Source organism: Anopheles arabiensis, chromosome X, assembly GCF_016920715.1.
Source record: "Anopheles arabiensis isolate DONGOLA chromosome X, AaraD3, whole genome shotgun sequence".
Classification (NCBI taxonomy): Eukaryota; Metazoa; Arthropoda; class Insecta; order Diptera; family Culicidae; genus Anopheles; species Anopheles arabiensis.
This window is the reverse complement of record NC_053519.1, coordinates 18864778-18884396: the sequence shown is the minus strand read 5'-3', so window position 1 is coordinate 18884396 and position 19619 is coordinate 18864778. Positions and strand designations below refer to the sequence as shown.

At 40.2% G+C, this 19619-nt stretch overlaps 3 protein-coding genes across 6 annotated transcripts in view; 2 read left to right on the top strand and 1 right to left on the bottom strand.

Moving 5' to 3' along the window:
• The window catches only part of LOC120905707 (cation-independent mannose-6-phosphate receptor), a 105007-nt gene that overhangs the window by 64738 nt on the left and 20650 nt on the right, over positions 1 to 19619 (bottom strand). The gene's annotated exons all lie outside the window — the stretch shown is intronic.
• The window catches only part of LOC120905702 (protein toll-like), a 46352-nt gene that overhangs the window by 11006 nt on the left and 15727 nt on the right, over positions 1 to 19619 (top strand). The gene's annotated exons all lie outside the window — the stretch shown is intronic.
• On the top strand, positions 1045 to 10558 carry LOC120905703 (protein toll-like). 4 transcript variants are annotated; one of them, XM_040316715.1, is made up of 5 exons: positions 1045 to 1243; positions 4117 to 4202; positions 5138 to 6393; positions 6469 to 7921; positions 7990 to 10558. In XM_040316715.1, exons 2-5 carry the CDS (start codon positions 4191 to 4193, stop codon positions 8341 to 8343), a joined length of 3075 nt encoding a protein of 1024 aa, XP_040172649.1. In that variant the 5' UTR covers positions 1045 to 1243; positions 4117 to 4190; the 3' UTR covers positions 8344 to 10558. The 4 variants fall into 4 exon arrangements, with proteins under 4 accessions (XP_040172649.1, XP_040172650.1, XP_040172652.1 ...); XM_040316716.1 differs by lacking the exon at positions 4117 to 4202 and having other exon boundaries at positions 1047 to 1243; positions 7990 to 10557; XM_040316718.1 differs by lacking the exon at positions 4117 to 4202 and having other exon boundaries at positions 1066 to 1243; positions 6279 to 6393; positions 7990 to 10554.

Below are 19619 nucleotides of genomic sequence, written 5' to 3'. Positions count from 1 at the left end.
CTCTTTATGATTCAAATCTCACATAACGAGCAATACCGCTTCGAACAGTTCGAACATTGTGAACAGCAATCACTAACTTCTGAGATCCAGAAGACTTTGAGATCACAAGAAATCTGAGATATATTCCACATTGGTTTTCCCGGTGGTCCTCCATAGACACCGTCGTGAACCATCCGAGCGGATTCAAACGCTCTGGGCGTGTTTTAGCCATGCATCCTCCGAACCATCTTTGCCGGTACGTTCGAGCATAGTATCTAGAAGAGATGGATGGCCCAAAAGCTTGCTAAGCTGTACTAAGAACCAAGTATCGGTACGGTGGCTAAGGCAGGAATACTTCGCTGATGCAAGAAGTTAACATAGGCTCTACATCCCTTACTCCTACTCCATACGTCCTAGTCGTACAGGACGGTAACACCTCTCAATTATCCCGAAAGGCTGCGCTGGTTTCTCTCGTCTTGGTGTCATTGCAACGAACAGTCCACAAGATAAAGTATCTTATCGGACCAAGCCCAGATCTCGCTAGGAAAAATGACTTACGGTTAGAGGCTCGGGACATGGAACTGCAACTGCACGGTCTACTAGAGCGATAACTTTGCCTCCTCCAAGCGCATGAGCATTCGCAGCACCTTCTTCCAGCACCCACTTCGCTTGAACTTCACTTGTATATCATCAGCAATGATGGTGCAGGAATTAAAACGTTCCAAATCGACCACGTTTTGATTGATGGAAGGCACTTCTCGGATATTATCGATGTCAAAACGTATAGAGCCGCAAACGTTGACTCGGACTATTTTCTGGTCATGTAAAATCTTTAACTCCCGTAACTCTCCGTGGTGAACAACTAACGGAGTCAGCCAATCCCAAGGCTCAACTTGGACCAGTTAAAAAACGAATTTTTATTTTTATTACTTTCTAAACGCCCTGCCAATCATATAAAAGTTATCGCGAGTAGGGATATCAAGCAATTGAAAATTTTTTGTTAAAAGCAAAAAACCATATCCAACGAACGAACGATAAGCTTAAACACAGCCGCTGTGTCAAGCGCGAGAGAGAGGGCGCGCAAAATAATTTGATAAACTGACGATTCACAGTACACTCATCAGTATGCTTTTAGCATCAAGCGTAAACGGGCGTAAGTGTTATCGACCATCATATTCAACGGCGACATTCCTTAAATTAAAACCATCACGTGTTTTCTAAAGTGAATTAAAATTTAAATGTTACGACGCACAGTGTAGGCAAGGTATCGCTGCAATTGTAAATATCTACAATTATAATTTAATGTAGTGAAGTTTGCCATTAGGCTTTCCACCCGAATGTTGTGAAAAATGGATATCGATTTTCGTGATTGTGTTGTTATTTAATGCAAACGTTACATTAAATAATGTGTCATAAACAAGAATCCTGGGTAGACCGCACTGGTACAGCCGTCAACTCGTACGGCTTAATAACATGTCTGTCATCGGTTTAAACCTCATATGGACCGTAACTCCGTATTTAATAAGTATTTTTAGCTTGTATCGGCAACTAACGAACAGACTATGACAGCCGGTCAGTAACAGAATATGCTCTATAAATAATTAAGAATTAAGAAATAAAGGAATAAAACCCTACCACTGCTGGCTATGGAAACAAACACAATTTGGGTGTAACGTTAGTGGTGTTAAGTATCATATTGACAATTAAACTATCGTGTGTAAGGCCAAAAAACTCTGCGTAAGTGTACACTCGGCTCCACGGGTAAGCCATATATGAAAAAAGGTTTTTTTCAGGTGGGAATTTTTTAGATGATGAAAACCGTATATCTTTTGTTCTTATGTTCGATTTGCATGAAACCAAAAATTTAGGTTCATAATATTGTTTTGTAATATATCTAAGTACAATTTTAATTTAGAAAATTCCATCTTCATTATTTTTAATGAAAAACTTCAATCACAGCCGTAAATTTGTAGCGAATGTTTACGTTATTTTCTATATTTTAGGTACGATTATCTGAAAAGTTAGTACAAGTTAGCTAGTTAGGTCTTTATATTTAATGTTTTTATTTAGTATAGACAAAAGATTTTAAACAAAGATAAGATATGCTACAAAACAATAGTATGCACCTATACGGCAGTTTTCATGCAAATCTAACAAGAAATACGAAAAGTTTTCACCAAGACAATCGTCATTTTTCCATACAAATTATATGGCCTACACGGGTAGGTGATTGTACATGTGAGGGGTATAGAAATTTAAATGATTAATAAAAAAATCCTAATAACAAACACCTTTGAGGGCATTTTCAAGATTTGATATAGCTACGAATTTTTAATCCAAGGTTATTTTGGAATAAAGTAGCAAAATTAACCCGAGTACGCGTACACATGACTCTAAATGAGTGTTGAATGTTAATTCGTTATTGACAAGTGCTTACACTAAGCTGAATTCAAAAACGGACTGGTTGGGAATTTGTGTTTGTTTCTGTCTCATCATTTTCTTCAATGACCATCATTTATCAAACTAGCCGATAGAGTTTCATATTTTGGTTTAAAGACAACCTACAGAACTACTTGTTAATAAACGACGGGCGGACACACTGCTGCACGTTATCATTAAGTAGCGTTTTAATCCTTAACATATTGCAAATTAATAACTTTAGCCAAATAAGATTAGGAGCTGATACATTTTGACATAAATAAGGCACTCAATTGATATGAGTGTTACATCTCATCACAGCTTTTTCTTTGGCACAACAATCGTTGTCGGTCAAGGTCTGTCTGAACTACAGGGCTTGGGCTTGGGCTTGGGCTAAGCTTTCAATGACTTATTTATTTATTTATTTTAATTAAGTTGAATGCCATGAAGGCTTTACAAATAATGAAAGTAATGCTTAGAAACTACCGTTTTTTAGCTGTAATTAGTGAAGAGCAATTCCTAACTCAAATTTAAACGGAGAAGAGAGGAAGCTTGAATGCGAGAACGGAATGAAGGTAAAGAACACGTAAATTGATAACCCATAGCGAGATGGTCTAATCCAACGTTTGGGGGCGGGGGGCACGGTATATTCCAGGTTTGAACCAATGACGGGCATGTTGTTAAGTCATTCGGGTTGAAGTCTGTCATGAATCCGGCCAATCGCTGAATACGGTAGCCCCTAACGGTGTTGCTATGTCAAACACCATGGAACACACAGTCTAAAATGCTACTTAAAATACTACTGTCGAATTCCAGCATATCTCCCTTAGAAACAATTCCTATGATTTCAAGACTTAAACATAACGTTAATCGGAAACTTACACTTGACTTAACTTACATGTTAGGAGATGGTAAACAATATTTAAAGTTGTAATAGCTGTAACACGTTTGATATTTCTGCTCTAGAGGTTAGAAGCTCAAACAAGTTTTTAAAAATATATAAAATATAAAAATATTCTTTGAAATTTTTTGAATGGAATATTTATTAACACAAAAACACATATTGACATCTGACATAATATTGTCATTACTGTTATTCTTCTTCTTTTTGCCGTAACGTCCTACGCGAACATGCCGGCCTATACAGGTTGTTGATACTTCATTCATTACCATGCAGCCGGATAGTCCTTGCTATGGGGAGGTCCATTCCGTTGACGACTGTACCACGGGACTGACCCTATTATAATTATTATGATTATGATGAAGCATGCGTTGGAAGGCAACAAAGTAGAACAATTGCCCGATAAGTTATATGAGAACGTTGGCATTCGTATTACAATAACTATCAGATGCTGTTTCATAAACAGCACGTGCATAGAAGCCGGATGACATCATTTGGATTTATCATCTAGTTCAGTGTTCTCCAACCTTCTAAGCATCGCGGACCACTTGGCTTAAAAAATACATTTGACTTTCGCAGACCGCGGACCACAGGCTGGAGACCACTGATCTAACTGGTATATATTTATAATATTGCCTATACCAATGCATTGTTAATTTAGAACTTCCCGACAAACAAAATACTTGCTAGTTCTTTTAAAATGGTTTGAAGACTACGCTGAATGTAGCTGATCATATTAACAGATTAAAAAAAATGTATATCTGTGTTCTTTCCATGCTAAAAACATTAATGTCAAAACATTGGACGCATACACATAGCGTCACTAAATGAGAGTCTGATAACCAACCGATACGCACACACACTGGCACTCCATCCATCAAAATTTCCTTTCATGAGTATGCTGGTGAGTAGCTGAGCGTCTATGATTTATTTATATGCCTATGTTGCCGAGCCTACACAATCATGACTAACGTTAATCAACCGATTCTTAGAAGCTTGAAAAACTGAAAGAGAGTCACATATTTCAGTACAATGATTCATTTATATTTTTGCTATAATAGACTGGCCAATAGGCTAAGATCATTTTAGCTATTCAACAGTTTTTAACAATTTTATACCATTGGCCTATGGAAGTAAATGTTCATGTTTTGATACAACAAAAACACCGATTCTTGTTTGGAACTCCCAAGATCCAACATTCATTCAAAACCAAAGTACAATGATAGAATATCACAGTAACTTCAAGTCATCATCTTATCTGCACAAAACCGCGACTATAATATGCTGGTACTGCACATGCTTGATACAATATATGTGATACAACATACATGAATCGAGGGAAGTTTCGGATCTATTTTTTGCATGGGCTGAATAATTATCGATGTGTTATTTTGATTGGTCGGTCTCGTGGTACAGTCGTCAACTCGTATGACTTAACGAAACGCCCTACATGGGTTCAAGCCCCGTATGGACCGTGTCTCCATACGTAGGACTATCCTGCTATGAGATAATCCATAAGTCACTGAAAGCCAAGCCCGCTAGTGGGGTACAGGCAGGTTGACAACGATTAATTGAGCCTAAGACGAAGAAGAAGTTGTTTCCATTTCCAAAAGTGCAAGATAAAGCGTATTCAATTATGTTGCCTTATTTATAACGTTTTTATGATTGCCACTTTTTATGAATCGAAACTCACGCGCAATCATTTTTATTCGACACCTGGTACTCACTTGACGAAACTAACTTTTGTCTAATTCTCTCTTGACATCCATGCGTCAGTAGTCTGTGATTCAGCTAATCGGAATGCGTTCTTTTGTTCTTTATATTTATTCTCTTTCAAAGCCAATCAATCTAACACAAACAATGTGTTGTTCAGAACAGTTTTCCGAAAAAACAGTAGCTGTGTATATCTCGCCCTCTACAACGTTTATCGCTTGGATACACTGTTTAAACCTGGTGGTCTTTATGGCAGCATATGCAAACGGCAATACCTGCACCGTTTCAAATCCGTCTAGTTGGGAGGCAATAATTGAATGTCCCAATTTTAACGTTAATCTTACATATGAAGACGACAACTATCTAGAAGTGATATGTCCCAACATGCCTAACTTTGAGTTGCTACGAGACCTCCCAGATCTACCGAGCTTTACGGTCAACGAGCTGGTTTATCAGAACTGCCCACTCCCAGTCAATAATCAGTCACTTGTCGAACTGCTTTCGGCCTTTGTTAATCGCTCCAATCAGTCATATATCAATAAATTGTTCCTCATTGACAATGCAAAACTATCTGAGGATATCACGTTGGATCCGCAGCTGTTTGCCGGACTATTCAAATTACAATTCCTTTCAATACAAAACCTTGCTGATATCTCGTTTGACAATTCTCTGCTGTTCAGACACCTGTCCCAGTTAAAGAAAATCGAATTTCACAGTAGAAATCGTGTTTCTGGAACAATCTTACAACAACTGAAGCAACTCAAAGAACTTCATATGCATGATTCGGACATGAAAAAACTACCAAAAGAGCTAGTTTCCAACCTGCCTAAACTTGAGACTCTGTACCTCGACAAAAATAAACTCAAGCATGTTAGTCAGTTTACCACGCTACCGAATCTTATGTATCTAAACATCAGTTCTAACCAACTAGTGAAATTACAACAAAACGTGTTCAGTAGGCTGCCGAAGCTCAAGATACTTGACCTTTCGTCAAATAAACTAACGAGACTTGTCACCGATTTGTTCATGGAAAACAACCATCTGGAAGTCTTTAAGGCAGATGATCAGAAATGTTCGGAACTTGTACTAGAAAAACATGTGTTCACTGAGCTAAAATATCTTAAGGAAGTGTCTTTATCCAACTGTAAAATAACCGCACTACCGGAAGGAATTTTTCAACATTGTCTCCAACTAATCAAAGTTGACCTCAGCCACAACAAATTACAAAGCCTTCCGGAGGATCTGTTGAGTGATTCGTTCGCTGTAGAGCTTTATTTACAGCACAACGAATTTATTAACATGCACCCCGAATCTCAGCTGCTTGGAGCAAATGATGTGTGTTTTCTAGACCTTAGCCACAACAAAATTACAACGTTGAGCATGTAAGATTATGAATTGATTGACATTTGTCCACAGTTTTCCCACTATCTTGATTATGTCTCGACGTTTTCTTACAGACAACTACTGAAATCTTTCAGCTCTTTGAAACAGTTACAACTTCACAATAACCAGCTGTATATGATCGATGTTGATGCATTCAAGTCGCAGTCACAGTCACTAATATTTCTCAATCTCAGCCACAATCGACTGACACTGCATGAGAATAATGATCGGATGATTAACAGTACATCCTGGATACTTTTTCGCCCTTTAATCAAACTTGCGCACTTGGATCTTTCGTACAACGAAATTACCAACATATTTGATCACTTTAAAAATTTCATGCATAATCTTCAATCTCTTGACCTGTCGCACAACTTTATCACACACATCAGCTATACAGATTTTCCATTTCTGTCGTCCAAGATTAACCTGGTCAATTTGGAGTCAAACAAGATTACACATCCCGATTTCGACCTCAGAAGCATTGAACCACTCCATCGCTTACCCAACGAAATATTCCTCGCTGATAATCCACTCAACTGTGACTGTATTTCCTCGTCGCTAGTCACATATCTACAGGCGCATTTGAATGCCAGTAAATCAACCCCACTAAAGGGACTTCAATGCACTCATCCACTCGCGCTGTTTGGACGTAAACCGCAAACACTGCGCGCGGAGGATCTGCTTTGTGAAAAAGAAACATTATTTGGTTTTTGTCCGATCGAGTGCAAATGCTACAAACGGCCCGTTGATCAGGCGGCTATAATCAACTGCACCGCTGTTAATCTTACCCGTGTTCCCGTCATCAAAAGCCCATCGATCATCAAATGTAGTTTTATCGAGCTGCATCTGGAACAGAATAAGCTGAATGCCCTATCTAACGGAAGTGAAGGATGGAATACCGTTCGCCGGCTTTACATCTCAAACAACAACTTCACCACCCTGCCTGGAGATAGTTTGCCCGTACAGCTCGAGCTTCTCGATGTCTCTGGCAATCAATTGACCGAGGTCGACGCAGCCTTCATACTCAAGCTGAATCATACCGCTCTCCGAAACATCAGCCTGTCAGCGAATCCTTGGGATTGCCACTGTGAAAATCCACTGCTTGCGTTCGCCGTCGATAACGCAGCACGCATTACAGACTTCTCCACCCTCCAGTGCTCCGACGGTCAACCGATCAACTCGGCTACACTGAACAAACTGTGTGCTTGGACGACAACGCTCAGTTTCTATATCAGTTCGGCAGTGTCACTGTTACTTATTGTATGCTTACTCGCCATCTGGTTGTACATGAAATACAGCCTGGAGATCAAAGTGTGGCTCTTCAAGCATAATTTGCTACAGTGGTTGGTCACGGAGGAGCAAATCGATATGGATAAGCGATACGATGCATTTATTTCGTACTCGCACAAGGATGAGGAGTTCGTCACAGATAAGCTGTTACCGAGGCTTGAGAGCGAAGAGCTCAACTTCAAAATCTGCTGGCACGTGCGTGACTTTATGCCGGGTGAGATGATTACCTCGCAGGTTCGTTACGATTGGTGTTTTCTATTCACTTGTAGCTATATTGTTGCTTCTCCCAATACTGCTTCCAGATAGCCAAAGCGGTCGAGGATTCACGACGCACCATTATCATCCTCTCGCACAACTACCTCGAGTCTGTGTGGGGTCAGATGGAGTTTAACACTGCGTACTTACAGTCGTTGGAGGACAAGCGCAACCGCGTCATTCCCATCATCTACCAGGATATTGACGATATCGATCAGCTCGATCCGAAGCTCCAAGCGTATATCAAGACCAACACTTACGTCCGATGGGATGATCCATGGTTCTGGGATAAGCTACACTACGCCATGCCCCGTAAGTGCTGCCCAAAGCACGATCAGGCAACTGGCAACATTACCATGTTGTCTTTGAACAAGCAACCCGCGTACCCGTACAGATTATAGTGCCTATTATATGACTTGAGTGTTAGCGAAAAAGTGTCAAAAATGCTGATTATTATGGTCCGTGTTAGACAGCTTGTCTCTGGTTATATATCTAACTGAACGAAGAACATTTGCATTACTTGCCTCAAACGGAGACCGTTTTTTGTCTAACAGCATTCCGTCAGGTTAAAGCTACGGAAAGCGTTTTGTTTAAAGGTTTTATCACAAATTGAATATTTTAAAACTACACGAATTGCATGTTACATGAAGAATGGATTTTTTGTAATAATTCACTATACAAAGAGTGAGAATAACGAAATCCTCAGAAAGTAGAAAATCATTACAAAAGCGCTACTTAGAATGGCATCGCCAAAAACATTTAAAGAACGAAATTTAATAATACACCATACATAATAATAATTAGAAAATTGTACAATACTTCCTACGTTTTATGTTGCACTTTAAAACAAAGTTTAAAACAAACAAAACGATTTCACATCAATTTGGGCAACAATGTTTCGAGTCAACGAAAGAAGTCTCTAACAAGCTTGTATAATACCGATGTTGTTTCCATTCGTGTAGGGTGGTTTTATTTGACCCTTTTCCGTTTAAATCAGATAATCGGCATTTATGTCACTCATGGAAAATCCCGTACCACAGCCAACTTTAAAAAAGTACCCTGCATATCTACAAAAAAGATGCGATCTATCAAAGATAATTCAACAGACTGGTAATGTAATAAATTAATAGCAACGATGCAAAAATTATAATAGAATGTAGCGTCTAATACAAACATAATCGCCATATGCCGATTTTCTGAACCTATTTACTACCACACAACCGAAGAGCCAGTTCTTGCAAAGGGGGGGGGGGGTGAGGTTGCCATTTGCGGCTTAAACCCACGACGGACATGTTAACGACTGTACCACCGTTCTTGTTCTACCACCTTTTTTATTCTTCTTCTTTGGCACAACAACTGCTGTCGGTCAAGGCTGTCAAGACTAGTGTGACAACGATTAGCAACTGTCAGATTCGGCACTGTTTGTTTTGTTGGGACAAATTTTGCAAACACAAAATATTTTCAAACACGTTTTTTTATTCAAGCAATATGCAGTATAAACCATACATTTCAGTAAATCATCACAACTTTAATTTTGTTAATACTGCAACAACCACAAGACACCGTGCCGAATCCGACCGTTGTGCCATCGAAGGCGAAAATTGTGTTACTAAATTGGACAGAGTAGCTTACACCATCTGAGGTGTGAGAAAGTGGTAGACAGCGGTGTCTATTAAAAACGACTATTGTTATAAACAAGTGGACAGTTTATTGGATTGGAAACCCTGCAACAGTCACATGAGAAATTGTCGCTCTCATCGCTCTCTTGCCATGCGCTGGGTGCTCACTCGAAAAACTGTGACGTCAGGCTGGCGGTAAAGTGTTAAGCAACTCATGAGCACCACACGCGCGAAAGAGATAGCGCTATGGAGGGAATGAGCACGGAAGACGCCTGACCTATGACGTAGGGGGAAAAAAGGTAGAAATACAGTAGAAAGTCGATTATCCGGCGGACGGCTTAACCCAAAGTGGGTTTATTATACAGGTGGGCTTATCCCTAACAATTTGACAGCAGGGCTGTAGTGATGGGTCATCGGAATCGCATCCACGGCTCAGAATCGCTTCCGAGCATTGCTACTCCCGCTCCGATTCCGAATAATTCAAACCGTCGATTCCGCCCGGAGCCGTCCGGAACCGTTCAGAGCCGTCGGAGCCGTTCGCAGCCGTCTGGAGCCGTCCGGAGCCGTCGGAACCTTTGGAGCCGTTGGAACCTTTGGAGCCATCGGAGCCGTCCGGAGACGCTAGTCAGCAGCTGGAGCCGCTAGTCGGCAGCCGGAGCCGGTCGTAGCCGACGGAGCCGGTTAGAGCCATCGCAGTCGTTGTAACAGCCTGAGTCGGCTACGACGCTACGACGGCTCCAACCGGCTCCAACGGTTCCGACGGCCCCGACCAGCTCCGGATGGCTTCAACCGGAACCGGCTGCCAACTGGCGGCTCCGGACGGCTCTGACGGCTCCAACGATTTCCATATGGTTCAACGATAGCTTTTTTTAAATTATTTGTAAGAAATTCAATAGCATCTGAATAATAAGGTTTAAATATATGTAACTATAAGATTTTATTTCCGTATTTAACATTTTATTCATTATAATAAAATAAATTAATTGAATTTATTTGCTATTATATTGCCGAAATTGCTAAATAAATTATAGAATAATGAAATCATTAATCAAATGGAAACGAATTAAAATGATTACATCATCATTTGTGATACTTCTTCTTCTTTGGCAACCGTTGTCAAGGCCTGCCTGTACCACTTGTGGGGTTGGCTTTCAGTGACTTATGGATTACCTCCTGTTTTTAAACAGAATGAAAATTAATACGTTTAGTGAAATTCATATGTAAGTTTTATTGCGTTTCAAAATTTGCTGTCAAACACACTTCAATGAATCACTCGCGAGAGTACTCTCTCTCTCTCTCTCTCTCTTTACTGGAGCAGATTCCCATGCTCTGCGCCCACTCGCACACTAGTGCATCTACGATACGTACACAGCCTAGTTCTCTTCTTTCGCTTATTCTTTTCCTTCCGCTTTCATGTCCTGCTAAACGCATGCGTTTGTTATTTTTCGCGCGTGCACACATACACTTACACGGCTTTGTTGTGTGTGAACACCCCCCATAGCAGGATAGTCACAGTCCTACCTATGACGGCACGGTCCATTTGAGGCTTGAACCCATGACGGGCATGTTGTTAAGTCGTACGAGTTGACGACTGTACCGGAAGACCGGCTTATTTTTGGTACTACGCTTGGTATAAAAGAGGTCATAAATTTTGGCTCATTGGACAAGTGTGTTGGTAACATCAGAATAAGTTGTGCAGTATGTCATTGTAATGCATCAATGCTATCAGAATGGAAAACAATAAAAAAATTAGCAGTATTCCTATACTGCTTGGACTGGTGTCTAGGTGATCTCTTGAATTGAATATCAGTTTAAGCTTGGGTAGGTAACCCAGTTAATCACAACTGTTATGAAAAATATTTGTTTACAGTCTGTTCCCGAGTTACGCGGATTGTGCGTTTCCAAGGAATCCGTGTAACTCGAATATCAGCGTATGTCGAATTTCACGATTTTCGTCCAATTTAGTTCAATTTAGTACTTTTATACATTTTATAATTTATTTGATACGATTCGTGCAGAACATTATGATATTTTTGGCTTTTAAGTGATTTAAATTTATTGGCAAAAATGCAATTTATAGTGCATTGGAATTCTAGAAGCAAATTGTACTGATTTGACTTTGATCTGTCAAAGGGGTCCTTCACAATTCTAGTCAGCTTTTTTTTACATGGAATTTGACAGTTGGAGGTTGAAATCATGTAAACACTACATACAAAACCACACACAAAACTAGACTGCGATTTTCAGTCTAGATCAGCCGTCGGCAAAGTCCGACCCGCGGGTCAAATGCGGATTTGCCTGATTTTTAAAGATAAGAAAAAACTATTCGTATAAAAAGTTGCTGAAAAACTTTTAGCATGAAATTTCATTCCGTCCACCCACCGTACTCGTTCACCCTTGATTATCATAATATGGATTGATGGACTAATCATTACCGGGGTTTTCAGAAGTTCTGATAATTTTGGAACACTTTCGTGACTCTACGGCATACTTTTTGGACAAGATCATTAAAAATACAATAAAGTCTCGATTCAATTTTTTATAATAACTTTACATGCGTCTTTCAGCAGTTAAATTTTGTGAGTCGATGTATATAGTGACAATGTAAAAATGATACACTTTTATAAATCATAAAATTCAAACCAGATTCTATTTATCTGCGGCATCGATGTCTACAACATCTTTAAGTAGTAAAATTATATTTATTTTAATTCATTTAAAATCTTTTTTACTTTTTTTATAACCGCACGTAAACGCTTTTCAAAGTCATTGCAAGCCGCAAGCACAACTTCGTTGAAGCCTTACGGTTTGAAGCTGAACCCTGTTGAAAGCAAAAACTATTTTTTCTCAAATGTATTTTTGACCACAGTAAAAGGTTTTTGATAATGAAAAACTATGACGATTCCCCTTTGGCCAATATAGCTCCCCAAATCAACTCAGGTGATGAATTTGTAGTGACCGTTACGGCGTTAGACCAGTTCTAACCGATCGATTCGCGTTAGACCAGTTCTAGCGATCTTCGCCTAGCAACCTGCCACTGAATCGAGTTAGGCCATGGTCATGGCCAGCAGCGAAGAAAGAACGTACGTTAGTACGTATTCAGCGTACGCTACACATACGCTGACAAAAAGGTACATCCAGCGCACGGATTCTGCACAGCATCGCAGATTCCTCCGGCAACGGCATTTACGAGGTAAGGTACGTAATTAGTGCACGCTACACACACTTACACTTACTCGCAACCTCATGCGCACGGATACGGTACCTCATCGGAAATCGTCGGCGAGCGGCGACCACGAGGTGACTTACGTATAACGTACTAAGTGCACGCTACGTACACCTACACACCAGTGGCGCACGAGGAGAGCTATCATCATCGCATCCTCCGTCGGCGACACCAAGTACCACGAGGCAATTGCATTGTCGTCGCACACACACATCGACACTCCTCGGTACATGCGCCGCAGTACGTCCAGTGCATCGCAGTTGAACGAGAGCAAGACGTTTAAGCCCACTTTGGAAGTGGCCGCGACAAGGAAGTGATCTACAGTTCGACGATCGGCACGAAATTCTACAAGTTCGACGGCGTGGGAGAGCGGTAAGCAGCAGGTCACAACGCCAGGGATCGTCACATCATCATCGGAACGGCGGTGTTATCGCTGAAGACCATCTCATCACCATCGGACCGGCGGTGTTACCGCTAAAACCGTCACATCATCATCCAAACGGCGGTGTTACCGCCGCTGATCATCTCATTACCATCGGACCGGCGGTGTTACCGATGAAGACCGTCGCATCATCATCAAAACGGCGGTGTGACCACTGAAGACCATCACAGCATCTTCCAGAAGCGGAACAACCGCTGAACACCATCGCTGCATCCCCCGGCATCGGGGTAACCGTTGAAGCATACGGTTAAGGGAAACATCTACTCGGTGATTCAATAATTGGCGGTGAGCACGTTCCTTTTTATCCTGTTAAAAGGATTTTTTTTTTCTCACGCACTTTTCGATCTTGAGATCCAATCATATCATCTTATTATTATATTATAAGAATATTAAGATTAAGATAATGCTAGGATTAGTAGTTAGATTTTTTATCTTATTTTTATTGTTCAATTTCATTTTCTGGTATATTTTTTCCATTATCGTATTTCCTTTATATTTTTATCACTCACCTAAATTTTCATTATTTTTTTTTGCGTTAAATTTTTATCTTAATTCACATACACATAAAATTTGAATTGTATAACATGTCATTAGAACGGAAGGTTGAGAGGCCTAGTGCCAGCACGGCGCAGAACCCCACATCAGTGCCACAGGTGGAGCGCATCGCCACCAAGCTACCCCCATTCTGGGATGGTATCCCTGAAATTTGGTTTGCTCAGGCGGAGGCTGAGTTTGAGGTATCTCAAATTACAAGGGAGCGCACCCGATACTCGTATCTTATAGGCGCTCTTCCTAAGCAAACCTTAGCGAAAGTGTTGGATGTTATCAAGGCTCCACATGAAAAAACACCATACACTCATTTGAAGGAACAGATTTTAAGTCGCCTTTCAACCAGTGAGGAGGCCCGACTTTCGAAACTTTTATATCACGTGGAAATGGGTGACAGGTCACCATCCGAGCTTTATCGGCACATGGTGCAGCTCGCGGGTGGTTCGGCTGATATCTCTGCTACACTTATACAAAAGTTGTGGAAATCGAGATTACCAAAATCCATTGAGGTAGCACTCATTGCAGTCGATTCTAAGGACCACGATGAGCAAATGAAAATCGCTGATAGACTCTGGGAATGCACCAATTCAGGTAGCGTTTCTGCAATTGAATCTAAGCCAAAGCATTTTTCGCACAATTATGCGACTGACGATATTCGTCAAGAAATATCGGAGCTGCGAAACATGATTCACCAATTGGCTGTCAATTCTAATCATTAGCGGAGGGGACGACAGAGAAATCGCTAAAAATCGCGAGATAGGAACAACACACCCTCACAACAGGGACAACGTCCGCTATGTTGGTACCATCACAAATATGGACGGAACGCGAAAAAGTGTATCAATCCTTGCAATTTTCATTCAACGCAGGGAGGGAACAATTTATCTCTTCAAAAAAACTAATTTGCTCCGAAGCGTTGACGGATAGCCCACGAGCAATTTTAAGCTCCTCACGTCGTCTCTTCATCAATGATGAGATTACTTTATTCACATTTCTTATAGATACCGGAGCTGACGTATCCGTCATTCCACAAAATTTGGTAGGCACTGTAGCCAAACCAACAGACCACATATTAGCTGCAGCCAACGGTAGTACCATTGCTACATATGGCAGCAAGTTAATACAGGTATCTCTTGGATTGAGGCGGTCTTTCACTCATACTTTCGTTATAGCAGCGGTGAATCGTCCTATAATAGGAGCTGACTTTATTCACAAACACGGTTTGTTAGTTGATCTTAAGGAACGGCGCCTAATTGATCCAACCACAAATATTGTGTCAAAAACTACTATAGCGACAGTGGACACTCACACACCAAAACATTTTTCCGTGGAAGCAAATGAGTTCGGTGAAGTCTTACGACAATACCCTTCGTTGATCGAGCCCCCTGACTACAACACACCAGTCAGTCATTCTGTTTCACACTACATTGAAACAAAAGGCTCTCTACCATTTGCTAAGCCTCGTCGTCTGGAACCGAAGAAACTTAAGATTGCCCAGGCAGAGTTTCAGCATATGCTGAACTAAGGTATTTGCCGGCCTTCTTCTTCTCCAGCTTCTTCGCCACTGCACATGGTTCCCAAAGCAGATCAAGACTGGCGACCATGTGGGGATTATCGACGACTGAACGCAATAACCACACCCGACCGATATCCCATACCACACGTGCAAGATTTCACTATGAACTTGCATGGGTGTAAATTTTTCTCAAAATTGGACATTGTACGGGCGTACCACCTTATTCCTATTACCGAGGAAGATGTCCACAAAACTGCTATTACCACTCCATTCGGATTGTTTGAGTTCCTAAGAATGCCATTTGGTCTTAGGAACGCGAGCCAAACTTTCCAAAGATTAATCAATAGCATTTTTAGAGATCTGGAATTTGTGTTTGTCTATATTGACGACATCCTTATAGCTAGTCCGACGAAAGAAATGCACATTGAACATTTACATAGTGTTCCATCGGCTGGCTAGTCATGACATCAAAATAAAGTCATCTAAATGTGTTCTTGGCGAACCATCGTTGGATTTCCTTAGCCACAACATTTCTGAAAAAGGAATAACTCCTTCTTCTTCTAAGGTAGAGGTCATTACAAAATTTCCCTCTCCATCATCTGTTAAACAACTTCAGCGATTGGTAGGAATGATAAATTACTACCATCGATTTATTCCACAGGTTTCCGACAAGTTGAGACCCTTGTTTCAACTCATCGCTGAGCACAACAGCAAAAAGAGTAAACAAAATTTGGAATGGTCAGAAGAATGTGAACAAGCAGTACTTCAAGTAAAACATGACCTATCAAATGCAACCATGTTAGTTCATCCACAGAGTAACGCCAATTATTCTCTCACTTTGGAAACTTTTGACATTCCGAAAGGCAGGCTTGACCACATCCACATGGACATCGTTGGTCCTCTACCTCCTTCGGAAGACATGTGTTATCTACTCACAATAGTAGATAGATTTACAAGATGGCCAGAGTGCTATCCAATGGCAGATATGTCAGCAGCTACCATCGCAAAAACGTTTGTCGACAATTATGTCTCGCGTTTTGGATGCCCTAAAACCATCACAACTGGCCGTGGAAGACAATTTATATCTAAACTGTTTCAGGAGCTAACAAAGCTCCTTGGGGTCCATCACATAAAGACCACAACATACCACCCACAATCAAATGGGATGGTCGAAAGATTTCACCGACAGCTAAAAGGTGTTATCATGGCAAGTGAAGACTCCATGCGATGGATGAGACGATTACCATTGGTCTTGTTAGGTATTAGGTTGTCTTTTAAAGACGACATTAAGGGATCACCAGCAGAGATGGTGTACGGCCAGAGCCTTAGGCTTCCAGCTGAAGTATCTGTACCATCCTCTAAAAACAACTCAGAAGATCTCCCTGACTTCATCGTCAATCTGAAAAAGGCATTTCAAACTTTGAAGCCTACAGCCACTACACAAAAAACTTCGATCACTCCCTATGTTCCTAAAAATCTAAATGATTGCGAACAAGTTTTTGCACGATTGGACAAAGTAAAAACTGGACTGCAAGCTCCTTACGAAGGACCATTTGACGTAGTTCGGCGTTTCAAAAAATTTTTCATAATCAATAGGAAAGGAAAAAACGAGTCTTTCTCAATAGATCGCCTGAATCTATAATTAAAGAGTATGTAGTTCAGGTGGTCTCATAGCATGAATAGCGTGAAAACTTTTGCTCAAATAGGTTTTCTGGAAGCTTGACGAATACACAAAACACTCTTAACATCTTCATTCAGGAGCAGAAGCAATAAAAATCAGCCCATTAAATACATACACCTTGGGATAATCCCACCTGTATATTATACTCACTTAGATAGCTGCTCGAAAACTGCTATATAATGTTGAAAGGCTGAGATTTCAGCTTACAAACTTAAAACGAAGAGGGCCCCAAATTTAGAATCCCGCGTTTCTCCGAATCCGCGTAAGTCGAGAACCGCGTAACTCGAGAACAGACTGTACTCGTGTTTGTGTATTTTTGAAAATATGGTATGTTTATGTTCACGGAATAACGTAACGTGACGATCATTTATAAATAACTTTCCATTCCAATCTCCGCACATGATTATTTGAAAATTTTCTCGAAAAAACACAGGCAATAAGTTTTTACTCTGGCTCTTATTTGACGCGACAATCACAGGCGATATAGGCCTGCAGTTACCTTTTTTCATTGGCACAACAGTCCATCTGGAGCTTGAACCCAAGACACACATGTTGTTAAGTAGTACGAGTTGACGACTACCACGCGGCTACGAGGCCGGCTCTACAAATCGGCATAGCTGTTAGTCAGTCGTACACAGCAATTTTTCGAATTATTTTTTTTTACTGAAACGGTTCAGTCGTATAACATTTTACTGGTTTTCAGCTGAAATGCCATGTTTTTACTGATTGTCAGTAAAACAATTTACTGCATGAATTTCAGTAATACACATTTTTCAGAAAATTTTAAAGTACATGTCAAATTTGTCGTTTCACTGAATAGCAGTAAAACAAATTACTGAAATTGCAGCATTTCATTCAATCATATCGACTCACAACAAAACAACGCGGTATCCTCTTGCTCATGAAAATTCGCGACCAAGTGATTGACCAAGAGTTGGTTGCACACAATGCCAATGCACACAATGTCGCAACACCTGCTTGAGCCTCACCTCTGATCATCACAGTAAATCTCGTGACGCTGACATTACTTTGTTTCAGCCGGAATTTGTCTATTCATGATAATGACATTTTGCAGAACTGATTACAGTAAAAAAAAAGGCATGACATAATGACTAACCAAGCGTTGGTCGCCAAAATATCACGAAACATGCATTGATCCCACCAATTGAGTATTTAGTATCACCGCTGACTATTACAATTGAGTAGGTTACGCTGACAAGGATTTTGTTTGAGTCAGATTTTTTTATGACATTGAAAGTGACATTTTGCAGCACTGACTTCGTATTATACGATTATTCGATATATAGTTGTGTATTGTAGATTTGATGCCAATAAATCTATAGAAATGTTAGAATAAAAATAATTATTCGTACTATGAATATTTACCACAAATGATTATGCAATTGTAATGAAACTGACTTATTTTTGATTAAAAAAGTAGAGCAGAAAAATTCGAGCAAATGGTAAAATAAGGTATGGTAATGGTAAGGTTTCACTGCGTTTTATTTGGGGGACCTTTTCGATCACAGCACCAGCTTTCCAAATCTCTCCTTAAGTGAAGTGTTTTCAATTGTTCCATACCTCCACCGCATTTTATTATACCAACAATTTGTAATGTAATAAGTGGTAATAATTTTTGAGGTGTCTTTGTTTGCCACCACTATAGGAACACATAATCGCAATAATCTTCCTCCGTATGGTGCCGTCCGGTGCCGTCTTCTAGGTCTTGGACCTCTTTCGGTTAGAAGACGCAATGCACAGTGCTCTTTTATTGCTGGTTTGCTAAATGGCTCTATCAACTCATCGCCTTTGTTGCATCAAGTCGATATCTATGCACCATCCCGAACACTTAGGTCTAGAGAGATTTTCCGCATGTCGGTTGTTTTCAACACTGTTTCGGATTGCTTCGATTTCAACATCTCAACTCAGTGCTTCAAGGAACGTCTCCGGTTTCTGCCGTGGCCGCAGTGAATTGCGATACAAATCTTGATTTTGCTATGTAATTTGTTGGTGTACTTATCTTAATTAGACCATACGGCCCGTTGTAGATTAACCAATATATTATAATAATAATAGTAATTAGTACTCATTTATGATTGTAATTACTTTCAATAAATGGTATAAATTAACTATATCAATAAAAAATTGTAAAAGAGAACACTTTTCGTAACGCTGATCTGACTGAAAGCTGCAAAGATAATGATAGCTGTAAGATAATGCAAAGTTTTGACAAAATCCTTCATTCAGTTGGAAATGTCAAATAAGAGACAAATCAAGATATCAAACACGCATCATAATTCCAAATCTCAGTTTTTGACACTTTTTCTCAAGCGATCTAGTCACATAATTGGCCGTTTTAGTCATTCTTGACTTAGTAAATCTTCACTATTTCCAAGGATAACTTTAAGGTCACGTTCACCAACTTGTTTGTAGACCTTATTGTGAATTTTGTTCTTTTCTGATTATCTCTCTTTTTCTGCCGCCTTCTATTAAAAAGCATTCTAAACTTACTAGCAGCACATGTCCTTATCCCTATCAAATTTTCTGAGTAATTATCACACCTGTACAATTATTTTACATTATGATGGCAGAACATGAATAAGACATCATTTATGGAGGTGCTACGCATAGCAACCAAACCCTC

Excerpts from the sequence above, each read along its gene's own strand:
- LOC120905703 (XM_040316715.1), top strand. Across the intron at positions 6,394-6,468 it reads AAAATTACAACGTTGAGCAT|ACAACTACTGAAATCTTTCA; the intron begins GTAAGATTATGA and ends GTTTTCTTACAG. Across the intron at positions 7,922-7,989 it reads GTGAGATGATTACCTCGCAG|ATAGCCAAAGCGGTCGAGGA; the intron begins GTTCGTTACGAT and ends TACTGCTTCCAG.